This window comes from Patagioenas fasciata, chromosome 1 (assembly GCF_037038585.1).
Source record: "Patagioenas fasciata isolate bPatFas1 chromosome 1, bPatFas1.hap1, whole genome shotgun sequence".
In the NCBI taxonomy this organism is placed as follows: Eukaryota; Metazoa; Chordata; class Aves; order Columbiformes; family Columbidae; genus Patagioenas; species Patagioenas fasciata.
In genome coordinates, this window is record NC_092520.1 from 175,511,270 (window position 1) to 175,528,419 (window position 17,150).

The 17,150-nt window shown below is 44.1% G+C and overlaps 1 protein-coding gene across 1 annotated transcript in view; it reads right to left on the bottom strand.

Moving 5' to 3' along the window:
• Positions 1-8,959: 8,959 nt before the first annotated feature.
• Positions 8,960-17,150, bottom strand: part of GRAP2 (GRB2 related adaptor protein 2) — a 40,533-nt gene continuing 32,342 nt past the window's right edge. Inside the window, exons 5-8 of the mRNA XM_065850243.2 lie at positions 16,593-16,761; positions 14,829-14,960; positions 12,567-12,686; positions 8,960-10,381 (exon numbers count right to left, since the gene is read on the bottom strand). Of these exons, the coding sequence (XP_065706315.1) occupies positions 10,202-10,381; positions 12,567-12,686; positions 14,829-14,960; positions 16,593-16,761 (601 nt within the window). The 3' untranslated portion in view covers positions 8,960-10,201. The remainder of the gene's footprint in view (positions 10,382-12,566; positions 12,687-14,828; positions 14,961-16,592; positions 16,762-17,150) is intronic.

Below are 17,150 nucleotides of genomic sequence, written 5' to 3' on the forward strand. Positions count from 1 at the left end.
TGACTTCCCATGTCATTGTCCTCCATTCAGTGTGACACGGGGGCTCTCATGGACTTGAGAGTCATAGTTTAATGAAAACTACCCTCTTCCCCCTTTGTCGGTCCTCCTGTCTTATTTTCCGAACCTGTCACATCTTATCTTAGCACAGATATGTCCGGCCAAATGATTTCAATACTGTCTTCCTTTCACTCCTTGTGTTTTGGGTGGTACGGGGGACAAAACTATAGGACAGGATTTGCCAAGATGAATGTATGTTGCTTATTCCATAAAAACTGGCACATGGCCCCATGTCTTCTCTGTACCAATAAAAATGTTGTTAAGTCTGATTCGTTGCTAGAGTTTTCCCTTTTCCAGATTTTCTTAAAATCCTTTACTGGTTTTACCTTTTCCAGCCAGGGTTGTGTCCTCAATGTATTCTGTTTTCCATGTCAGTTTTCTGCATTTAATAATTTTTGCTTTAGAACAATTGTGGTGTCTTTTTCTCTTTCACCTACTTGGCATATGTTACTTTTAAAAATTTCTAATTGTTGTCTGAGCTTTGCCATTGAGCCAGCACACACTGCTGCTTCCTAAAACACAGGCATTGATGCCAAGGCTGAAACTTCACAGAGTTCTGCTAAACCTGCTGACTCTGGATCCCTGCATCACAGGGGTCCTCTTGTCTTCATCCCTTCTTAATTACAGTCAGTCATTCATATCACAGGAGTGACCTAAACTTCCAGGATAGTTCATGACCTGAGTGTCTGTGTGCTGCACAGACAGGGAGAGAAGGCCAGCCCTGTCTTACAAACTACAAGTTGACAAGGTGAGGCAAAATCATTGTGCCAGGTAAAAACTGTGGTTCTACATAGATCAGCAGTCTTTCCTTCAAAGACTCTCCTTTACCTGGTGCTCTCTTCCCGGGGCCTTCAGGATCAGGCTGCTAGCAGAGCACTTGTGCTGGCATGGCCACACCAGCCTCACAGCACATGGACCAGCTGCCCATGTCTGGAGGAGTCCAGCTCCCCCATGCCCCGTTCACTGGATGTGATGAAGCCATGCTGCTTCATTGGGAGCAAAGCCAGGGGAGGGGAGAAGCACCAGGGAGCACTGACCTGCTCCTACTTGCAAGGGCTTCCTACTTGCACAGTGGTGCTGCTGTAGGTCCTGTAGCACAAACAAGTCTTAAAACAGATTTCAGGTCAGGGAGGGAAATACTTCACTCATGTAGCATACACTGAGATGTCCAAATGAGTCAAAAATGCCTGCTGCTTTGGCCCTCACAGTAGTGACCTCTCCTGCCTCATTGCTTCTTTGTGCTACTCTTGTCTACTTGCCTGTATCCACCTCTTACCACCAGCTGGAAGCTGCACTAGAGCAGCACTATGTAGTGCCAGCACTACGAGGCCTTGGTCTGGATTTAGCATTCTCAAGTTCTTATGGCAAGCTGAGAATAAGAGGAAAAAAAAGAGAGCAAGCACACTAATGTCCATGATGGGTCTAATAAATGACATGTAAAGCAAATCTATGCGTTCTTGAGAGAGAACGTGATGAGGACAGTGAAGTTTAGGAACACCACAGAATGAATTCCAGGATCACAATTCAAGTGGGACGTACAGGACAAAGGAATTAGAAGCTGCAATGATGAAAACAAGAGCTTCCAGCTCATGTGGGAGTGCAAAGGGAGACAGTGGCGGGATGCAAATAGGAGGTTGTTATGATTGCAGTGCTGAGCCAGCCAAGCCTTGCCTATGCTCGCAGTACGCATCCTATTAGAGAGAGTTTTGCACCCACTCTCTAAGTAACAGGATGCTCAACATGAATTTGAATTTTGTATGAACAGAAGAGAGATGCATTAAAAACGGGTTAGTCAGTCTTGGTTAACGCTCTCTGAACATGTTTGGTACATGGTCCTTGGGCACTGTCTTCCTCAAAATATTAGCTCTTCTTCACATGGGATAATCATTTACACACATTCGCAACGTGCTAGTTCTTCACTGACTCCTCTGTGAGAGGAGACCAGACAGGTCTCCACCACACACAGTGTCCTCCCCTTCTGCTGTGTGGACTGCGTGCATCCATGCAGGATGCTTGGCTTGACCACTTGCTGAAAAACAGTCATGCTGCCATCACCAGCTTGAGTTATTTACTGAGGTTAACTAGCTCAAAGTTAACCAGCTGTTTTTCCTAAACGACACATTTTCCCTGTACTAACATGGGTAGAAAAAAAACCCCAACAAACAAACCAACAACCTTCTGCAGCAGCTTTTTCAATAAGCTGGAGGCTGCAGAAATAAGATTGAAACAATTAAGCATAATATGAAGAGTATGTTGAGAAGTGCTTTGGAGCTGTGGTCAGCTTTGTCTGAGTCATGAGAAAAGAAAACCACGAGGCTTTGCCCATATTAGACTGCCTTACACAGGTAAATATAAAGATTCTTTAAATAGATGAAAGATGATAATTATAATTCCAAAGAGGAGTAAATCACTACCCACGCCCTTTGGCTCACTACCTGAAGATCTTATCAAATTAAATTATGATCTCCTTCTGGAATAATGAGGTAGAACCTCAGCTGGTAAAAATCAGAATAGCTCCATAGACTTAAAACATACAACAGCCACTTAGACAAAGCTCAGTCCCACTCACCTGCTCAGATATCTTCTCAGGTGCCCCCCTTTCCCCCAGTCACACTCAGACCCATGTGTGCCACAGCCACACACTCAGGCTAACACAGGCTGCTCTTCAGGGGCAGCTTCCTCTAGAGCCGGGGAAACCAGCACTTCAGAAAAACAGACTTCATGTTTAAATGTTTACTGCAAGGACAATAAACACCATCAGTCTCTTGTTAGTCATGGTTTGTCATCTTATAATGGCTGGCCTTCAATTCACTGAGAGAGCCAAAGGCTTCAGAAGACTGAAGGGACAGTTCTGACCACGTTTTATTGCTTCTCATAACCAAAACTGGAGTATTTCACTGCGTAAATCTTGTATCCAGCTCTCCTACCAGCCTTGAGCTGGAACTGCATGGTAGAGACCACAGCAAGCTTGCTACGCTGTTCAAGTGGTTATGAACCTTCTCTTTTAAACATGGATGTTTTATTTTTAGTCTGAACTTGTCTAAAGTCAGTGCAAACCACTCATTTTTGTGTCTTGAAGCCTTACCTCTTATTTTCAGAATCCCAAATTCAAGATGTTTACAACTGGCATTCCAGAGTGCATTCTGCTCTGCAAGTGCTTGTGTAATTCTTGTGCTCTTCTACTCATGCACATTCTAAATGAGAATATGCAGCTGTCATTTTGGTCAGCTGATGCTGAGGATTGAAACTTGTAAGCACTGATTTGCTCTCCAACCTGATAAACATGACCGATAGCTGCACTCCACCCAGAAAGAGAAGCATCAGCAACAAGTGGCACTAATTTAGCTATTTCATGGGGCAGCAAGGTGCCTCTTGCTATTATTTTTTTTTCTCCTGAGAACTGTTGTGCATAGCGCATTCCCCTCAGAGGTAATATTGACAATAACTTGAACGACTGAGAGTTTTACTGTTGTGACCATGTTAGAAATTAGGTTTTTTCCTGCTTTAATTTACAGAATTTACAGTCCAAAAAATAATAAACTCTTACAGCTTTTCTGTCTAAATGAAAAGATGTTCTGTGAGCTTCCACAGAGGAAACATAGGATGCAGTATTTGTAGCAGATCCGAGTTCTTTCTCATTTTCCTCCCTCCCTGATCTCCCAAACAAGCTTTAAAGAAATGATTCCCTACTCATGTAAAGGCATTGTGTCAAGCAAATCAAAGCCAAGTAAATTTTAATCTTGCTGAGTCTGCAGCCTAGGATGAGGTGATCTAATAGCTCGGGCTGCCAGGACTGGCAGGTTCTGCCTTCCCTTTTCCCCTCCTGGCTGTGCATTCCCACTGCTCACCCTGTGCTGGCTCTGGGCCTCCTTGCACTGCCTCCCTGAGCTGACTCAACTCATTAACCCGGGAAAAAACAAAGTGGATCCTTTTCTGCAGGGTGGCAGTGAGCTGTTAGATTGACTCACCTGCTCTGATGAAATCACAGCCATTGTTATTAGCAGACCATCCTCATCCGATAACAGGCAAATTGCTGCCGTCACAATGGCAAGATCAGATATACAGATAGAAAACGATGGAGTGCTGATTCTCTACTGCCGCATATCCCTCTTATTCACATCTCTGCCAAGTGAGTGTCAAGAGCTGCTAGTTCAGAATGAGCTGTTGGTGGTACACAGGCATTCAGCTCTTAAGAAACTGAGTTTAGAAAAGGGCTGAGCAAAGGGCAGTTCCCCTTCCTCTAGGTGCTGGCAACAAACTTGAACTTGATTTGTTTTTTCCCTCATAAATTTTGATGAGACAAAAAAACAAGTAAAAAAAGCTGATGCAACCTGCTTCTAATTCAGCATTTTGCAACCACACTTTTGGCATGCTATACTTGGCAGAAAACATTCAGTCATGAGAAGGGTCACTGTGGACTGGTTCCTGCTCTTTGTTATTATCTACTGGTGCTGCAGTTACTGGAATTTGACAAGGAAGAGGGACTGGCTAGTACCACAGTGAAGCCATGGTCCAAGTCAGACACATTCAGTACTGCACAGACATAAAACATACGATGCAAATAACCTCTAGAACAGTAGAGAGGGTGCCTTTTTTTTTTTTTTCCCTCCTTTTCTTTATCTGTGGCTGGATCTGGCAGAATGGTTTCCCAGAACTGCCTCTTAAACAGGGAATTGAACTTCAGTCATGCTATCAGGACACTGTCACTATTTTACAGCTTTAAGTGCACAGTAATAGACTCATGTCCTGAACTACATTTTTTAACTGCATTTTTTTTCCCACAGATTTGCTCTCATTTTTATTTATGACAAACAAACTTGCTATATCTTTCATAAATCCTGGTGGAAATGAGCCTGCTTGGACTAGTGAGGAGAAGCCACAAGATATATAGAGATCTTTTAATTTATTTGTTTCTTCTTCCTCTCTTTGTTGCTGGAGTTAATTTTATTTCTGCATGTCTACAAGGATCACTGCACACCTGCCATTTGTGAAATTTTGCATTTGCATGCTAGCAGGCTGGACATCCACCAAGAGGCTCTCACTTGCACAATGACAGCAGACGATGTGCTTTTAATTTTCCATCTGCACAAAGGTCCGTGACCTTTTCCTACTCACTTGCCTGTTCCCCTGCTGTCCTGTAGCTCGCAGATAAGTCCTCAGCTGCTTTCTACTGTCAGTTCTGTTTATGTAGGAAACTTCTTTTGCGTTTGATGCAAATTAAGGCTCCTGAATTCTGTCACATGAAAGCGGACTTTAAAAATTGGAGAAATTGGCAATGCTCTGCCCTCTTCCTCAGTGCTATTAAAGGCTTTATCATACACTCAGTTCATGCTTCCCCACTGAAATGCAAAACTTTCAGCAGCACAGAGAGGCTGGATGTCAGAATCCTTTTAGTCAATGTGTGTGTTTTAACCAGTAAATGTTACCGCCTGGATCATCTAGAGGCTGCTAATGGTTTCAACTGATGTCTATTGGGTTTCATTTAAAAGCAGCTAAGCCAATTGCTTCGAAGAAGTATTTGAAATGAGATGTCTGCAGAGGACTTTCTCATATCAGCACAGAGGCAAAAAAACCCCAAACAACTGGACGATGGTCATTCTGGTGCATCGAGGGACAGCAATGTGATGGGCTGCAGCTGCAGGGAGGCTTCGTGGATGCATTGGCAGGGATGGCAGCATTGGAAGGAACAGTATTGCCAAATACTTCTCACACCTAGTCTGGCGTAACCCGGGCTCCTTGGCAGAGAGCTGCGGAAGTGCAGCGGGAGTCTGAGGACAGCCCTAGCCCGGAAGGCCACATCTCTGTCTTGCCAGACATCCTTGTCGTCCCTATGATGATAATTGATACAATTAAAGACCTGCTACTTCCCACTCAGTGCAGAGCTTACCCCTCACCTGACTGCTGGACTACAGGTGCTGGGACGTTGCTCCTGTAAAACATCCCAGCTGATACCGCATTGCTCTTCAAGGCTGATGTCTCCTGATAACATGGTCCTGGCTGCTGGATATTCTGCTTCTGTCCTCCTTGGTTGCTCTCCACAAGGGCTGAAGGCAAAAAGGCCTTCCAAGAGCCTGCAGCATCAGGATCCCATTGGAGAGGAAGGATGAGAGGTGCTTCTGAATACGTACCTGGTTGAGAAAAGCTCTACTTTTCCTGCACACCCTACTGCAATTGAGAACTACTTTCAATTTAAAAAAAGCAACAACACAAGAACTTGTTGTATCCCTGGTACAGCCTAGGCCTAACAGCCTGCCCAGGTGCTGGATTTGCAGCAGCACTTGAGGATCATCTCCCTGGTGCTCTTACACTGCCAGCAGTCAGATGGGAACCAGCGATGTTGCTGTTCTTTCTGTAGCACATCCAGAGAGTTCAGCTGTTATAGCAAGCACATACACCAAGACAGACATCTCTGTTTTGTGGCACAGAAAACCACCTGGACAGCTTTTCACATGAACAGAGATTTCCATTTACTTTTTTTTCGCTCAGCCTTATTAATCACAGAGACATTTATAAACAAAATACAGATCTTCAGCAGAATGTAGGTGAAAAGTTCATTCAGACAGGAGAAAGCATAGCTCAGCTGTGCTCATCAAACTTATTTTTCCATGTGCAGGTCTATCTTCCTCAGTTTCATGTGTTATAATAATGTTTGTCTTCCCACATACTTTACCTACTTCAACTCTGTTTACAATGTCTTTTCTCATGAACTGTCTTTCTTGCTCAAGAAAAAAACCCAAATGAATACTTTCCTGTGTTCCTTTTTTATTCCTTCCCATTTTGGTTTCACAGTGGACTCTCTTGGGATGTGTTCTGGAGGGTTAGTTCTTTACAAAACATTGACAAATGTCAGGTAAATTCAGTGCACCACACCATCATCTTAAGGCTCCTGTCCTCCTCTGCTGACATGTGCCTCTTGCGTGGGTAATAGAATCTGAGCTTATCACAGCACAGGTGTCAGTGAAGCATCACAGTATTAGCAAGGATTGTGTTACAACTAAAACCTGCTGGAAGAAGAAGCAGGAAGATCGGCAGGATATATGGGTGGAGGAGAGGAGTATATCTCTCTCTCTTTCCTTTTCCTTATTAAGTGACCTGATCTATGGGAGAAACCATTTTATGGGCAGACTACAGCAGAAAATGGCATAGAGCATGTTGAAAACACCTTCATCCTGTGGCTACAGCACCTTCTACCCCAGCAAAACTTCCCCCTTTGCCCACACTTCTTGTATCCAGAGACTCCGTTGACTTGGGAATGGCCATGATTCCTCTCTGTGCTGTTGTTTTGCCAAGAGGAAAACAACTTCTCTGGGAGGGTACAAAAATGCAGTCTGATGCCTGTGCCTTCCAGCTGCTGGCATGTACAGTACATGCAAGTGATAGAAACAAAGGTGAGCGGGGCTGGGTCTTGCAGACCAACACTTGGCCAGCTGCACAAGGCAGGGCAGAACATGGCACTAGTACATTTGTCACAGATGCCATGATACCTTTGCCTCTGAGGAATTTTGGTGTCATTAGGTGCTGCTCATAATGGGAAATCATGATTTCACTGTGTTTCTGGTATGTTGTCCATAATTAGCGTGCAGTCCTTTAGTGCTAATTACTTTAGAGTATTAATTCCTTAAACATCAATTTAAAAAATCATGTGTAAATTTACCTCTTCCTCAAATGAATAATGAGTTAACATGGGGGTACTTACAATGTACTACTTAGACTTGCTTAATTAGTTAATCTCTGTAAAGGGGTTTCAAATGTGTGAAGAGCTATCAAACTGCTAAATGCATTATCTTCAATTAATTTTGTGCAACTACATCTTCACTACCAAGAGGGTCTTTAGAGTGCTGAGGAAAGGAAAAGGAGACATTGCTTCTAATTTTAAAAGTAACCAATAAAAAGAAAGAAAGAATGAAAAAAAAAGAATTAATTTCAGAGCACTGGAACAGGCTGCCCAGGGAGGCTGTGGAGTCTCCTTCTCTGGAGACATTCAAAACCCGCCTGGACACATTCCTGTGTAACCTCATCTGGGTGTTCCTGCTCCGGTGGGGGGATCGGACTAGGTGAACTTTCGAGGTCCCTTCCAATCCCTAACATTCTGTGATTCTGTGAAAGATGATTTAGGATGGTAGGAATAAGGGTGAGCATATGATTTCTTCTGTTCCAGACAGACCTGAATTTGAAAGATTCATCATTCATATCCCTCCTCTACCTTTGCTGGTCTCTGGCTTCTTTGCTTCCATCTTCCCTTGGTTGTAATCCTCTCTTAACACTATTAACCCTCTCTCTTCCAAAATTGATGTTACTTTAGCAAAAAAAAAAAAAGTTAAAAAAGAGCAAATCACAACAAGTAATAACGTAGCTTGTTCCGATAGAGGCCTCATGGACTTCACTTCAAAATGAGATGCTAAAGGCCCAGAGCAGAGCTCCTGCAAGAGAACAGGGCCAAGCCCAGCCCAGGAAGTCATGTGGTGACTCTCACTCTCCTGAACAACCCTGGTAGCCAATGGAGATAAGCTCTTAACATGTCTTTCAAAGTTTTCTATTCTATTTAGAGCTTATATGCCTTGTTAATGATCCTCATTTCACTTCACCCATTAATAATCTGCGTTTGGTGGAGTTCTCTCAAAAATTTGACAATGGGTTATTTCTGCTAATACTCTGTCTAGCTGGCAGCTCTATTTAGGTCAGCCACATTGAATTGGACTTTACCAAGAACCTATATCCAGGATTATTTTTCTCCCACTGAGACTAACAAAAGGTAAGGACATTTCTCTTGCTGGGTCTGATTTGTTTTTAGAGTTTTTCACTTGCCTTTTCTTTCTTTCTTTCTTTCTTTGAGAATGATAAATCATCACTTCCTTGCTGACTGCCAAGGTCCCACATGTGAAAAATTCAGGCAGCTTGTTTAATATAAACTTGCCTGAGCGGTGGTTATGCAGCAGTGTCTACTTCTCAGGGTTCAAATCATTTTTAATGTGCATTTGCAGTATATTTGTATCACATCTGGGCATTCACTCAGCTGTGATTTGAAAACCTAATCATTTACATTATTTCATCCAAAAGAAACTGGAACAGAGAACAGACTGTTTGATGGCCATGACTTTATTCCCTGCACTCTGTACAGTAACAGCTTAATCTGTTGGATGAGGCATTCCACTAGCAAGTCAGAGTTGTGTACACGGTGATCGTGAACACCCCATGTTCTCAGGGAAAGAACTTCTGCACTCAAACCAGAAAAACCTCTTTTCTTCAGCCCCTTCCCAATTCAGTTTTACAAAAGGAACCAGTGAGGGACATTCATTGTTATCCAATCCAGTGGATACTAATTTAGCAGAAGGGCCTGACCTTCTCTAACCAGGATGTCTTAACAGAAGTGTAGGTATCTCAGAGAGCAGCTTGAAAATGGGACAAGTTGTTGTTATGGGGTGCAGAAAGAATATCAGGACACTTAGAATAAGCAAGGAAGGTAGCTTCTCAGACTCCCACACCTTCACCACTGCTTTGTTTGTACAAAGCTTACAGGATCCTTTCCCTTCTCATCCAGTATATCCGTACAGTCCATACTCACAGAAAATACTAGAGGCATAAGCCAGAAACTATTTAGAAAAGTCAGGGTTGCCTTGCACCTCAACCTAAGGCCTCCTCACTTTCCTTCCTTACCTGAAGGATTAATGTGATTACTAAAGATCTTGTAGTTCACCTGGGTGTTCCTCCTGCCTCTGAAAGAAAGGAGAAATGGAGCCCAAAGAGACTATGAGTGCTACCATTTCCAAAAGGAAGGGGTAGGGTGACCTGAATACTGAAGCCTGAGTTGTCTGAGGTGCATTTCCGCATAACAAACCTAATTGCAGGAAGTTATCAATATTTAGACAAAGAAGTGAAAGGACAGGGAGGATTCAGCAAGGTCTCAATGAACAGTCCAGGATTTTTGCTCCCTCTCCACCACAGATGTGAAAAATAAGGGAAAAATTCCTCTCCTCTTCAAAGGGTTCCCTTTCATACCAACATTTCAAAAGATCAGTTGCCAATAAATTAAGACAAAACCAAAACCACCATATGTCCTGGGGGCAAGGGAAGATGCACTCCCCTCTTTCTCCCTGTCATGTCAGAAGAGCAGCTCCAACATGGCCCTCTGGGGCATACTGTGCCCTCACAGGTGCACTGGTGTGACATAGTTGGCAGGGAAGAGACCCAGTTCCCCACGCAGACGTCCTTTCCACCATGATGGGTTGGAGCTGTCCAGAACCTCTAAGATGTCTCCACTGCGGAAGCCCAGCTCATCATGCTCCATAGCATCAAAGTCGTACAAGGCACGGACCCATAGTGTTCGCTGGAAAAGAGATAGAGACAGGGAATAATGAGCCAGAACTCTTAACGATCATCCTCCTGTCACTCCTCTTACGACTCAGTACATTTGTTCACTAAGAGAAAACAAGCATGCTGAAATTGAGACCATCTCACAATTTTAACAAGGAAGTGGCCAAGATGCCAGGAAGGAAGGACCAATTTACAGGGACACCCAAGGGGTGTTGTTTGGGCTCTCAGCAGCCTCGGTATATTTATGGGTATTCGCACCACAAGGTGTAAAGTCAGACTGAGAGTAGGTCCTCAGGAAATAGTGTTCACGTGGCTCTGTCTCCTCTGCTGTGGTAGCCATGTTTGAAGCCAGTTATAGGAGCATGGAGTAGAGCTCCTGCCTGAGTCCTGCTGTGCTGTACACTGTAAGTGAATGGCTCCAGGGAGGTGAGCTGCTGCTTGCATGGATATAGGGATGTGTCCTTGGCCAGTAGAGGATGAGGGGTACACCAAGAGAGCCAACACACAGTAGAGTCTAGTGAACATTGTAAAGAATGATACTTGCTGTTTCAGGCACTTCTGCGGCAGAGTGGACTCTATCCAAGTTCAGTCCCCTGAGTTCAAAGGGACTTAGGAACCATTTGGGTGTATCAGTTTATTTTGGGTTTGCACTTCAATGAGCACTATGGTCAGGTTTTTTTCTTATGAGAAATTGATTGTAAGAGATATTGCAGTCAATCTCCCATTTGGACTGGAAATCAGATTTTAAAGGACATAGTATGGACTTCTTTTCTGGGAAAATTTTGACACCCACGCCATGGGACATGGACAATTTGGGATGAATATTTTGCAGGCACAGATGAAGAGATCTTTTTGAAGGCCAACTAATTTTTGCTACATCTTCCATTTACGGCCCAGCTTAGACGTGGCTCCTAGTTATTTGGCTGGACACATAGACCTTCCTATAATTGGATTTATGGCTTCTAGATCACTGATTTGGTGTGGCAGGCAAGGGCATGTTTTTATTCATTGCCACAGCTTCTGAGCGATACAACCCATTGTATTTTGAGCTGGATTATAATAAAGTTTTGGGACTTTTGCCAAAAGAGGACATGTCCCTGTTTCCCAGTTTATTCCAAATTTCCTAATCCAATCTGTCCTCTTTCTCTCACACTTGAGAAATGTCTGCTGTCTTTCCCTTCTCTGCTTGGATCTACGTTCTCTGATTGTTCTCGGCTAAACTGTACATTTCCTCAGGGAAGAGGAACATGGCTCAGATCACACTCCTAAAAACTGATGGAGAAACATTTTGGAGTTGACATTGGAATCATGGGCTGAAGCAGAGAAAGACACCATGCTCTGTGCAAGCATTCACAAAGTGGGAATTTGGAAAGCAGGTGGTTACTTAAGGTAAACTGCCAGGTATGGATCCAGGTAGGAGAGCAGTTTGAGATGTCTGCAGAGACATAACTGGATCACGCCCACATCCACTGTGATAAGAGGCACTGACAGATAAGAGTGACAGAGAGGTGAGTTCCACTTTGATGGCATAGCAGGTCTGAGAGGATGTGCCAGGTGCAGACAAGTAGAACTGAGTGATGACAGGTCTTCTCAGGACTGAAGCAAAAAGTACTCGAAGAGACAGTGTGACAATGAGTGTACTGAAAGACAGGAGCGCTGCAGCATGGCACAGTATCACGAAGCAACTCTCTATAGGACTAAGAAAGAGTATTGTACATCTAGCTTCTGTGCTTAGGAGGGCCTGGCTGTGGTGGCAAAAATACTTGATAGTCCCTTGCACCAGTGAACATGAGGCCCTTCTGGGAAAGATCAATACATTTTTAGAAATGTCTTCTGCTGGACAGGACCCATGCTTGATTGAAACCCACGGGTGAGCTTGGGCTCATTCACAGATGCCCATTTTGTTGAGCTCATGCTAAGTTCCCTCTTCTACTAAGTCTGCATGTTAACTAAGACTGGGCCTAGAACTATGCTCATATAACTCCATAGTCCTGCCCTCAGAGTGCCCCAGAAGCAGATTCAAATGGCTGAGATAGAGCCTTGAGACTCAGAAACATCTTCTAAGATATATCCTCACAGGCTTAATTCATTATTACTCATGCAACCTCTGTGCAGGTGACATTGCCCAGACTGCTTGGTCACTGCTAAGGGACCCACTGATTTGGGCAGATGAGGCCCTCCAGGTACATCACACCTACCGGTGTCTGCTGGTAAACTGGGTCTGTGTGTCTCCGTTGCATGGCTACTGCACTTCCTTGGCCATGATCCCTTAGTCCATGCAGCCCACCTCTCCTGTCCAGACTCCCACCATACCTGTCCTAGAAAGAAAACAGCAAGAGAAAACTCATGTATATGTTGAAATGTATAAATGAGGGGCTTTAAGAATCAATGGTGGCCAGGGAGTCAGGGTCCAGCTCTCAGTAAATATTTTGGATGTCTGTTTCCGATACAGGCCTTGTGCTGCAGTCCTGCAAGCAATGTCGCTCATGGAAGAAGTCAACTTAGACTGCTGTGGTTTGGATTTTTCTTCTTAGAAGTTGGAAGTTGAGTGTCCTCAGCTGTGTTCCACAGCTCCTGGGAAAAGTGGTAAGAGAGGGGCTTTTTTTGGTCTCTGGGACTTTTGGAGAGTGGAAAACCATGATTGCCATGGGGACTTTTACCAGTTTGGAGTGATTACGCCCTGTCCTGCTCACTCCTTGCTCTTTCTCTGTTCCATATGCTGGTGGAATGGCAGTGATGCTGATGCAACTGACTGTATATCTGAGGACTCACTACTTAACTTTTTTCTGGGCTGCTCCATGCTATAAAGTACAGGGAGCAAGCCTGAGAATCCAGTAGCCCAATTAACCAAGGAAGAAAGAGACAAAATCAGGTTCAAAGAAAAGAAGCCATAACACCACACATCTGAAGTCATATCAACACAGATCAGCCCAGGCAGATGGAGAGAGGAAGCAGGCAACATCTAGGGAGCAAGTTCTCTTTTGTTGGCACAGCTGAGAGTCATGAAGTGTCTTCATCCCTCCAGGCCCTCAGTGCATGCACTAGGCTTTTTTTTTTTTTTTTTATGATAATGGTGTAACAGAATCTGCTATCGTGTTAGCTCAGGTTGCAGCAGTGCTTCAGTGACACAGGGTCTGATCAGCTGTGTCAACAGAGGGGATGAAGAACAACAGCTTGTGCTTGCTGTTGCTTGTAAACAGCTTTTGTCCTCTTCTTCTTGCTGCTTGCTTTCTTGCACCCACTCTTCCAAAAACTCCCTTGGCCTCATTTGTTCCCTTGTCAGCCTAAAAGGCTGCTGAGGCTGCCTGAGATTGGAGCACAACTTGCATGTCACCTGCCTGAAAGTGACTGAACTCACTCTGACTTTGCAGCTGCAAGACTTACTACATGGATACTTCACTCCTGTAAGTGTTTCTGCTACATATCAAATGTGACTCATGCACAGACTATACTCCAAAGATTCCAGGCCTTCAGCTTTGTCAGAAGCTGTATTATCCCATCAGAAGTCCCCTGGCAGGCCACACTGCTTGTCTGATGAGAGACCAGACATTTTATGATAGCCCTTGGCCTTGCTATGTGGGAGCCCTCATGCCTTAAGGGATGTGGTTTTGTATTTCTTTCCTTCAGTAGGACAAGTCCTCTCCTTGGATGATGCTACACTGTCTCTACCTACAGATATGAGTCAACCTCAGGAAAATATTTTCCTCCAAAATTAATCAGGAAGAACTTTGAAGACGACAGCACCAGGTGCTGCTGTTGTCCTCTCCATTCCTATGCAAGCAAAAGAGTAAAGAAACCTCACACACATCAGGGATGCAGAATTATGAAAGAGTGCAGAGAGGGACCAGAACAGGGAAGAGGACAAGGAATATTATAAGGAAACCAAACTCTCACAGGGCTACCATAGTAATTTCTCATCCCTGTGATGTGTTTTGTGGTGCTGAATGTCAGTAGCATAATTCAGAAAAAAGAAACAGACAGCAAGGGTTCATTTGTCCTGCCAACTTGAGAATAATTCCTGAAACCATGTATGTGTGTTTGTGAAAGACTTGGGAGTGTTTTTCTGCACTCTCACTGGATGATACTTTGTGTCCCTTCCTAAACAAAGCAAGAACATGACACCATCCCTTGTTTTCCAGTTTTTGGGAAGAAGCCCCCAAAACTCCATAAGTTCCTCGTGAAAGGACCACTGTACACTGACATCTATTTTTTGCCAGTTTGTCAATCAGTTACGGATCACAGAACTAAATAAAAGCCCAAATATTTGTTACATATTGGAAGAGCTCTGTAGGCCAACGCCATCATCACTGCTAATCCCATATGAAGATCTAACTGCTTCCTAAAGCAGGTTCAGGGTGGCAGATTTTTGACAAAGTGACTGTTCACTTGCTACTGAGAAATTAAGGCCAATGTTTCATGTGCCTGGGATTGATGTCCCAGTCCCTCATTCCTGGTGGTACCTGCTGCTGCTGCAGTATGGGGATAGGATGCTCTACATATCTCTTGGATAGATAAGAGTGATCTTCTCCAGCTGCCCCACCCAGGCGGAATCCTTCCTGGCCCATCCGTTCCAGGCTGCCACCGCGCCTCTCCTGATGGAAGAAAGATCACGAAAGTGAGGTCACGTTTTGTTTCCCGCCACATCCTCGACTGAACCTTGGCAATCATTGCACAGTGATCACTACCACTACCTTCTACCTTGAAGGCTCTTCCAAAGGAAAGATCCTGCCCCTGTGAACGGAAGGACAAATCAGGAATCCCATATTTTAGCTCTTTGTCATAGCCATTCCCCACCTGAAAAGTGGATAGTGATGGAAGGTGTCAAGCTGAAAAGGTGGCCACTGATGTAAGGACCGGCACAGGAGCCAAGCTCTTTTTGGAAATACTGCCCTTAGACTTCATTTGTCTCTGCACTGAAATCTGTATATTACTATCATTTTATCTTATGGCTGCAGCATCTAGAAATCTGAATTGTGAACAGAAACCCCACTGTCATGAGCGCTAAACATACCCTGCTGAGCCCATCACCATAACAAATGTACAGAGTGTTTGCCAAAGCAAACTCGACTCCTGTTCTTTCATTTGCCTGTCTGCATCTTGGAGCAAAAGCTGTTCACTTTCCTTTCCTGCTCACAGTCAGCCCAAACAGGTTTTTTTTACTGATATACATGCGTACAGTCTTCCTTTCTCCTTCCCCTGACAGTTCTTCGCTGTGATCTCTCTCTCATGGGTCCCATAGCCCCTATTTTATACCTTACTAATGCATTTTTAAAGCTCTGTGTAAGTGGTCTAGAAGGAGACAACAACAAAAGCCCCTTCTTCAGACTGAAAAATATATCATCTCTCTTTTGGAGCCAGCAAGAACGACCCACGCGCAGCCTATAAAACTTTACTGCTGCAGTGAGCAAGTCGCGTACTTTCTGCCTTGCCTCTACCTGCACATCCTGGTAATTTAATACCAGAATCCGCTTCCCAATAAAGCAGGACTTTGGTTACTGGGGTGACCAGGCACGTTCACTCCCAGTCCTGTGTATGCAACGCATAGCAGTCTTTACTACGTCATTTGCTTGTTCCCCTGGCACAAAACCAGGCACTCACTGGACTGGGATTTCCCTGCCTTCTCAAACATCCACTACATCTTCCCTGAACGCACAACTTGTTCCCATATCAGCTATGTTTTTAGCAGTACTTTTCAGTTCCTGCCAGCCACTGCTCCAGGTTCTGCCCTCAGTTCCTCCACACTCCTTACTGTGTTCACTCAGTAACAGAAGATGAACGATTCTTCTGAGCAGACAAACTTTCAACTGCAATAACAGCTGCACTCTGGATACTAGGAAACCAGACTCAAATTCTTCTCAGACCTATCAGTCAGCTGTGTACCTGCCCTTATGAAATCTAGGCATTTCAATAAGGTAAATCCTGCTCCTGCAGGCATAATTTCAGCTCTGGGGCCTTAGCACATCTTTAGCAAAGCACCTCTATGCAGATTTGCGGCACTGCCTAATGCTATCCAAAACAGAATCAGAAAATTCTGTTCATTTATTTAACTGTACATACCACTGAATCCACTAAAAACCTATGTTGCAGGTCCCAGCAGTGTGCTGGTGTGATTTGGTTTCCAAGGACAGACTCTTTCCCCACTACACTGAGACATTATTATGGGCTGAATTCCTTGCTCAGAAAGGTTTCTTACTGGGAAACTCCTAAGGATAGTTCATGTTTACCTTATCTTCTTGGCTGTTGTCCCTCAGGAAGATCTGCTTCTGCCTGGAGATGGAAGTTGTCTTGTAGTAATCCACTAGCTTGTTTAGCGAGTGGAATTTCTCTGTCCACAAGTAATAGTTACCCTTTGAATCCCTCATCACTTTAAAGTGTTGCACATCATCTTCATGCCTGGATCCAATTGGAAAAATAAGAAATCATCAACCAGATTGCACTTTTATCTTTTTATGAAAAAGTCTTTTCTAGAAGGGTACCAAAGTTTCTTGCTTGGCCAAATCTAGATTTCTGGAAAGTAAAGCAATGGGAGTCGTGGTGTGTAGTGGACCTAGATGTGGCTCTGTATTTCAAAAGACTCAACTTACAAACACGGAGTGCTGCAGGGCTGCCCAGTCACAAAGCACTATCAGAACAAAGCACAGGGTTTTAAAGCCTTTCCTTTGAAATAAAAGGCCAGAGAAGCTTTCAGGGCCACAAACGGCTGATAGCTTTATTCCGTACTTTGTACAGGAGACAAAGGTGCAGTTGTAGTCTACCTACTGGCCTCTTCAGGTTCCTGTTAA